Source organism: Elephantulus edwardii, unplaced genomic scaffold, assembly GCF_000299155.1.
Source record: "Elephantulus edwardii isolate Elephantulus edwardi_28Jun2011 unplaced genomic scaffold, EleEdw1.0 scaffold00038, whole genome shotgun sequence".
In the NCBI taxonomy this organism is placed as follows: domain Eukaryota; kingdom Metazoa; phylum Chordata; class Mammalia; order Macroscelidea; family Macroscelididae; genus Elephantulus; species Elephantulus edwardii.
Window position 1 is genome coordinate 19,648,150 of NW_006399788.1, and position 8,742 is coordinate 19,656,891.

Genomic DNA, 8,742 nt, shown 5'->3' on the forward strand with positions numbered 1-8,742 from the left:
TACCAAACCCAGCCTGCACTTCTGGTAGTTCTCTGTTGACATGTTGCTCCAGTTGTTTTTGGATAATTTTCAGCAGAATCTTGCTTGCATGTGATATTAATGATACTGTTCAATTATTTCTGTACTCTGTCAGTTCACCTTTCTTTGGAATGGGAACAAATATAGATCTCTTCCAGTCAGTTGGCCAGCTGGCTGTCCTCCAGATTTCCTGGCCATTACCAGTAAGAATTTCTTAACCAAAAGATCTTCCTAGGTTGTGTTGGATTTTGAGACTGGGCCTCTTCATCTGCTCATATGAGACTGAAAGGTATCAAGCTCCTACCACATCCTGTACATATGTTAATGTCTTATCATTTAACCACTTGATGAAGTATACATTTTAAGGATGAGTCAACAATGACTTAGATCATTCAATTAACACACTTAAGGTCACAAAGCTAGCCCGTAGTAGCCTCTACGTATAGAGAGGTCTAGTTGATCCCAAAGTCCATGATTTTTGTACAGTAACAAGGACTATAGGCTTCAATATGGATTGAAGCTGAATATTAAGAAAACAAAGAATCTCAACACTAGGCTAACTAGGCAGCATTATGATAGATGGTGAAGAGATTGAGATTGTTAACAGCTTTAGTTTACTTGGCTCCACAATCAACACTCTTGGTACCAGCAGTCAGGAAATCCAAAGACGAATTGCATTTGGAAAGTCTATTGTCAGAGACCTATCCAGAGTACTAAAGAGCAACGACATCAGTCTGGAGACTAAGGTGCACGTGATAAAGGCTATAGTCTTCACAATTGCTTGCTATACATCAAAAAGCTGGACAATAACTAGGAATGGTAGAAAGAGAATTGATGCCTTTTAGCTGTGGTGCTGGAGAAGAGTATTGAACATATTATGGACTTACAGGAGAACAAAGGGATTCATCCTGGAGAGGGTCAAACAAGGTTGTTCCTTGGAGGCAAGGATTTTGAGGCTCCATCTGACATACTTTGGGCATGTTACAAGGAGGGACCAGTCAGTCCTTAGAGAAGGACGTCATGCTTGGAAGGGTGAAGGAACAGAGAAAGAGAGGAAGACCATCGATGAGATGGATTAATTCCATGATTAGGGTAATAGGGATAGACATATTGGAGACAATAAAGGTGGCACAGGATAGGCAGATTTCAGGGCTAGTTTACATAGGTTCACTATGAGTCACAAGCAACTCAATGAATGACACGTAACAACAACAATAATATTTTCACTGATAATAGATTCCAACAAAAGGGAAAGCACCAGGAGTAGAGGAAAGTGCCTAAGCTCTGAGCCAACAGGAATGACCCCAGTGTCCATCCTCTGCCAACAGAGCAAGCACTATGCAGCCAGGAAAGATGATGAGGCCATGGCTCAGAAAGTGATGTGGTGGGGTGGGCAAAAGGCTAGGGCTGCGGTCCTGGTAGGACTTAAAAGAAACAACCTACAGATCCAGGAAATTGGGCTGAACTTTAGGCAGAACTCAATACCTTGGGATTCTCGGAGCCAGGGTCTCAGCTTCTAGCTCTTCAGTAGTTATCCGGGTGGGCCTAAAGGCCTGGCAGACTCTAGATTCCTAAGGGCCTAGCAGAGTCTAAATTTCTTTTTCAGCTATATGTCAGCACTGATATCATCACCGCTGCATCATCTTTGAGCACAAGGACATGTATGTGCTTGTGTTTATGCACATGTGTGTACGTGTTCTGGGGGCAATTGCAATGCGAGGGTAAGGGAGCTCGTAGGGGCTGTGTGTTCCAAAAAGTTGTTGGTATCTGAATTGTCAGCTGGTTAATGGCCCCAGAAAGTGTAGAATTTTTAAAAGAAAAAATTAGAACATCTCTAAAGAACAATTAACACAATGGAATGGATGATATTCTTTTAAAGTTAAATCTCTTGGCTAACATCACGCTGCCATGCAATATTATTGTCTGGGATATTTAACAAGGATCCAATGTAAGCCAAGTGACAGCCTGACTTCAGTTCCCTTGTGGAGGCCTTCTTCTAAGAACATTTGCTCAAGGCCTAAATGGAAAGGAACCATTTTCATATTCCATGCCTGCATCCATGCACCTGGCCTAACCTCTCTCATGCTCTCGCTCCCCATGAGACCTCCACCACTTCACTGTAGGCCCTGCCTGGAGGAGCTTGAGGGTCAGAGTCCCCTTCCCCTACTGGATGCAGCGACACTTACTTGTTGCTCCATCTTCCAGCCCATGTCTCCAACTCTGCTCTCTCCTTTTCCTCTCTATTCCTCTCCCTCTGCATTATAGCTACTCTCCCCTTCCCTTTAGTCAGCAAGCTTCCCTTCTCCTACCATCACCACAAAGGTCAAGTGTGTATGTATATGTATGTTTTTAGGTAGGGAAAGAATCACAGCACTTCACAAACTCACAGCTGTATTCCAAAGTGGTTTTTGTTGTTCTGTTACTGTTATGAGGTGGTATTGACTCATAATTGACCCTCCAGTGGGTTTTCAAAGGCAGCCAAGCACACAGGAGGTGATTGCTCATTTTAGTCCCTCAGAGCACCTAGTGGATTTAAGTTGCTTGCCTTTGGATTGTCAGCTCTACTCCTTACCACAAGGCCACCAGAGCTCGCTGAAATAGACTATTCTGAAATAGAGGAGCTAAAAGCAGATGCCAAAAGACTTCTTCGGGTTATGCTTCTCAAACACGTACGTTCCATACTATACAATAACAAAGCCCCTCCTCTGTGCTCAGCTGCAAAATGAGAGGTTGGAGGTCATGGAGAGGCACTTCAGAAGAAAGATCTGATAATTCTGAAGAATGAGTCACTGGAAACCTGATGTATCTTAGTTCTAATCTGATACAATAAAGTTGTTGTGATTCAGAGTCAACTCAATTCAGAGTCAAGTCAAAGGCAGATGCTTTATTATCTTAGAACTTAACTTTCTCTTTAGAAGAAGATTACATATACACAAGAAATATTTTGGAATAAATATAAAATCTGGGGGAGGGAGGAAAATGTGAAACAATGAATGAATTTAAAAAAAATAAAGTAATATAAAGTATTTCATGAGATCTTAAGTTAAAATTTAAAACCTAAAAAAATATTTTTCCAGGCAGTTGAATACTCAAAGAGATGATCCCAGACACCCTGGATAGAGATATAAGTTCTCTGTTGTTTGGAAGGGAGCTTTTGTGGTTTAGGGCTAGGGAGTTAAACTGACAACCCAAAGGCACCAGCTACTTTGAGGGGGAAAAGATGGACAATCACCTTCCGTGTGATTTACTACCTTGGAAAACCTGATAGAAAGTCAGCTGTGTGTTGGTTCCAACTTGACAGTACCAAAAACAACTGCTATTTGAATACTTAGACAGAGAACTTTGAAAAATACAGGTACATGGTTCATGTTTTCATAATACTAGCATTCCTTAACTTACATGCAAGTTCAAACTGAAGCTAAAGAAAATGAAGTCAAATCCACAAAAACCGAAGATTGACTTTGTGTCTGTTCCACCTGAATTTAAAAACATCTCAGGAAGAACAGGTTTGAAGCTTTAAACACTAATGAGAGAAGATCAGATGAGCTATGGGAGGCCAACTGACTAGAAGAGATTAATATTTATTCCCATTTTTTAAAAAAATGTTAATCCAACTGAGTGTGGAAATCATTGAATAATATCACTAATATCACACACAAGCAAGATCCTACTCAAGAGTATCCAAAAGTGACTGGAACAGTATATGGACAGAGAACTGTCAGAAATACAAGCTGTGTTTAGAGGAGGCTGTGGTACTAGGGATTTTATCGCTAATATTAGATGGATCTTATCTGAATGCAGAAAGTACCTGAAAAATGCCTATCTGTGTTGCATTGACAATGCAAAGGTGTGGGTCACAACAAATTGTGGCTAACCAATGCGAGAAGAATGGGAAACCCAGAGAAAGCACAAACACACTGCATGTTTCATAATCAGGAAAGGAATGTGTCCTGTCTCCATACCTTTTCAATCTATATGCAGAAGAGATCACTCAAGAGGCTGGACTCTATGAGGAGGAATGTGACATTAGGATTGGAGGAAGACTCACCAACAACCTGCCTTATGCAGATGACACAAACTTGTTTGCTGAAACTGAGGAGGCATTTGCTACAGATGGTCAAGGGCTGTAGTCTTCAATCTGGATTGAAGCTCATCATAAAGAAAACAAAGATTCTCAACACTGAGTGAATTGGCAACATCATGCTAGAGAAGAGATTGAGATTGTTAACAATTTCAGCCTACTTGGCTCCACAGTTAACTCTCTTGGCACCAGCAGTTGAGAAATTAAAAGACAAATTACATTAGGAAAATCTGCTGTCAAGGATCTCTGCAGAGTGCTGAAGAGAAATTATGTCAGTCTAGAGAATAAGGGGCACCTGATCCAAGCCATGGTCTTCACAATTACTTGAATCAGACTAAGTTGGACAATGAATAAGAGTGATAGAAGAGGAGATGATGCTTCTGAGTTGTGATGCTGGAGAAGAGTATTGAATATATCATCGACTGCCAAGAGAACTAACATGTCTGTCCAGGAGAGGATAAAAACCAAGCTGATCTTTGGAGGCAAGGATTTTGAAGCTCTGTCTCACATACTTTGGGCATCTTGCCAGGAAGGGCCAGTCCTTGGAGAAGGACATCATACTCGGAAGGATGAAGGGACGGCTCAAGAGAGGAAGACCCCGGACGAAAAGGATTGACACAGTGACTGGGGTAACGAGAGTAGGTGTGTCAGAGACAGTGAAATTGGTTCAGGAGAGGGCAGGCTTCAAAGCTATAGGGTTGCTATGAGTGACAGATGACTCAATGGCACATAACAAGAGAGTCACCTGTTTAACCCTGCAAGTGGTGGTTGAGTTTCTTTCCAGTGTCTGCTGAAGCAATTTTTCACTTTTTTGGCATCCATTTGGGTTTTTTTTAAATTAATTTTAATGAAAGTTTACAGAGACTTAGCGTTTTTTCCATTCATTCATTACTGTACTTTACTCCCTGCCCACCCTCTCCCCCCAATTCACAATTTTTCCTATCTCCTCTGATGAAGTTGCTACTAGGACTTTGAGATCTGAGGGTGAAACAGAGAAAGAGAGTAATGATATCTAGATGAAATTTGCCTTCCCCAGAAAGTGGAGTTAATCAGGGATATAGGACTTGCCTACAGACCCAGAACAAATGACACACACTAACAGGGTAACTGCCATCCAAAGCTTGAAGAGGGGAAGGGAAGACAAAAATTACTTGGACCTATAACTATAGGCAAGGGCCACGTAATGGTAGCTGTGACTTAGAGAGACCACACAGCCCGACCAGATGGTTGTTGTAAGAATAAACATCCTAATCTTTCTCTCCTCTCAACCTCAGGCTTCCTGTCAAATTCTCAAACTCACGTCCGTCAGAACCAATGCATTCCTAACTCTCCATTGGGTTTCTGAGGCTGTTAATTGCACAGATTGTCCACCCATCTTTCTCCTACAGAGCCGCTGGTGGATTTGAACCACCATTTGAGTTAGCAGCACAATCTCCTACAGACTACGCTACCAGAACTCCCTGGGCTTTCTGACTCTACCTCTCATTGGCTGAACTCAATCAAAAGGCAAAGATCAAAGTACTGTTGCAGTATTCTCAAGGCACAGAGTACAGGAGAGAAAGTGAGAGTGGATCTGAAAGAAGTGATTGAATTGAGACTTGAATGCAGGTTGAGGGACTCCATCTGAAACGACCCATTCTTCCCCAAAGCCTGTTACCAATAATGTTCCCTTTCTTCCAGGAGTTAGAAAACCTCGTCAATGAGGCCATTCACATCCAGATCGAATGCCTGAAGGAGCTGTTGCAGTACGAGGTTCAGGTAGCATTTGATATTTTGGATCTAAAACTTCAGAAGAAGATTTTAAATCTCAATCCTCCCAGTCCTTTCCCTCCCTCAGCCACTGGCCAGTCAGGACAGGAGGAACCTCTAAAACCCCAAAAGGAAAGCAAAGGAAAGAGAACAAAAGCAAAGAAATAGAAAGGCCTATTGAGGAAGAGCCATCCAAAGTTGTGACAGTATTATGTGATATTCTTGGCAACCAATAAATTAGAGGTATCTAGACATTAAAGAAGCAGAGAAATATTCAGCATCTTATCTCTGTGTTGAATTAACTTTCTGCCAACCTGAAAGTCCAACCTAAATAAATTTCCCGAGTGATGACGGACTCTGGTCCATCTCTGTCTTTAGTCTTTAATTATTGTCCAGCTCTCTGATGCATAACAAGTAATTGGGAAGACCATGCCTGAATCAGGTGCACCTTGGTCCATAGACTGACATCATTACTCTTTAGCACTCTCAAGTGGTTCCTGAGAGCAAACTTCCCCAGTGCAATTTGTCTTTTGATTTCCTGACCACTGATGCCAAAAATGTTGATTGCACACTGCATTCCTAGAGGTGAGCAGTTCGAATCCACCAGGTGCTCTGCTGGAGAAGGAGGAACAATTTCCTCCTGTACCAGTCAGATCTGATTTGATAGAACACACACACAAAATAATAAAATAAAATAAAATTTTGTAAAAAAAAATCTTGATTGCAGAGCCAAGTAAGCTAAAATTGTAAACAACCTCAATCTCTTCTCCATTTATCATGGTTCTGCCAATTACCCCAGTGGTGAGAATCTGCTTTCTTGATGTTGAGCAATTCAAATAAATTTCTTGATGTTCTTCAATTCCTTTTGAAGACTGCAGTCCTTGATTTTCGACAACAAGCTCTTCAGGTCTTCCTCAGTTTCAACAAGCAAGATTGTGTCATCTGCATGTCACAGGTTGTTAATGAGTCTTCCTCTAATCCTGGTGCCACATTCCTTTTCATAAAGTCCAGACTATTGAATGATATGTTTTGCATATATAATCAAAAGTTAAGGAGACAGGATGCATTCCTGATGGACTTCTTTCCTGATTTTGAACCATGAAATATTTCCTTTCTTCTATTCTGAAGACCACTTCCTGGCCCAAGTACAGGTTTCACATAAGCATCATCAAGTGTTTGGGGATTCCCATTCTTCTTAAGGTTAACCACAGTTTGTTAAGATCCACACAGTCAAATGCCTTTGCATGTCAATGAAACACAAATAGACATACCTCTTATACTTTTTCCTTTCAACCAAGATCCATCTGACATTGGAGATAATGTCTCTAGCACCATGACCTCTTCTAAACCCAGCTTGTATTTCTAGTAGTCCTCTGTCAATGTACTGTTCCAGTCATTTTTGGATAATTTTCATCATGATTTTGCTTGCTTGTGAAATTAGCAATATTGTTTGATAATTTCCACACTCCATCAGATCACCCCCTTTTTTGGAACAGGAATAAAATATGAATCTCTTCTAGTCCATTGATCAGGTAGTTGTCCTCCAGATTTCTTGTCACAAACTATTGAGCTCGTCCAGGACAGCATCTGTTGAAATGTGTAAATTGGTATCTCATCAATTCCTGGGGACATGGTTTTTGTCAATTCTTTCAGAGCAACTTGAATTTCCTCCTTCACCATTACTTCTTGTTTTGTTTTCTTAACATTCTTTTATTTTTTAAATTTTTTTTTACCATTGATTCTTTTTTAAAAAAATATTTTATATTGGTTTTCTTACAAAGTTCTTATACACTGTTTCAAATACTTAGGTAGTTTTTGTTTGGGGGGGGTTATTTTTTATCAGTTTATTTACAAAATTCAAATACAAATTCAACCAAATGCCTTCAATTTCCCTCACCTCCCCCTCCCATCAAATTGTACAACCCAGTGATTAATTCTCCCCTCTCCCTACACATCCTCATCCCTCTGCTTCCAGCCTCCCACTCCCTTTATGGATCATTTTACTCACTGATTCTTGATCATATGTTGTTTCTTCACATTGTTCTGTGTCAGCCAATTCCTTTTGGTGTAGTGACTCTATATAACTCCTTCCATCTTCTTTTAATGTTTCCTGGATCATTCAATATTCTGCCCATAGCAGTCTTACATATTACAACTTAAGGCTTCAATTTGTTCTTTAGCTTCTTCAGCTTAAGAAATACCAACAGAGTTCCGCCCTTTTTATTTTTCTATCCAGCTCTTTGCACATTTCATTGTAATACTTGGCTTTTTCTTCTCAACCCGCCATTTGAAATCATCTGTTCTGCTCCTTAACTTCTTACTTTCTTCCCTTTGCCTTGGCTTCTTGGCACTCTAGTGCAATATTCAAGTCTCTGTTGACATCTCACTGTTTTCTTCCTCCTCTGTCTTTGTAATGACCTTTTGCATTCTTCATGATGATATTCTTGATATTCTCTCACAGCTCTTCGGGTTTTCATTCATTCATGTCCAAGACCTCAAACCTGTTCCTGAGATGGCTTTTAAATTCAGATGGGATAAAGTTAAATTTTGGTTCTTGTGGATTTTATGTAACCTTCTTCATCTTTAGTTTGAACTTACATATGACTAATTGATGGTCTGTTCCACAATCTGCACCTGGCCTAGTTTTAACAGCTGATATTGAGCTTCTCCAACAATCCACAAATGTACACAATCTGATTCCTGTGCATACCATCAGGTGAAATCTGTGTGTATAGTCTGTATTTATGGTTTTTAGGTATTTTCAATGAATAAGTCATTAATTTTACAGAATTCTACCATTCTTTCTCCAGTCTCATTTTTTTTTCACAGACTATATTTTCAACTACTGATCCTTCTGCCCTGTTCTCAACTTTTGCATTCCAGCCACTCATTTT

The 8,742-nt window shown here is 40.3% G+C and overlaps 1 protein-coding gene across 1 annotated transcript in view; it reads left to right on the top strand.

Moving 5' to 3' along the window:
* LOC102857360 (chromosome unknown open reading frame, human C8orf74) overlaps nucleotides 1-6,016 on the top strand; it is a 70,179-nt gene extending 64,163 nt beyond the window's left edge. Inside the window, exon 4 of the mRNA XM_006884881.1 lies at nucleotides 5,780-6,016. Coding sequence (XP_006884943.1) covers nucleotides 5,780-6,016 — 237 coding nt within the window. The remainder of the gene's footprint in view (nucleotides 1-5,779) is intronic.
* The last annotated feature ends 2,726 nt before the right edge of the window (nucleotides 6,017-8,742 follow it).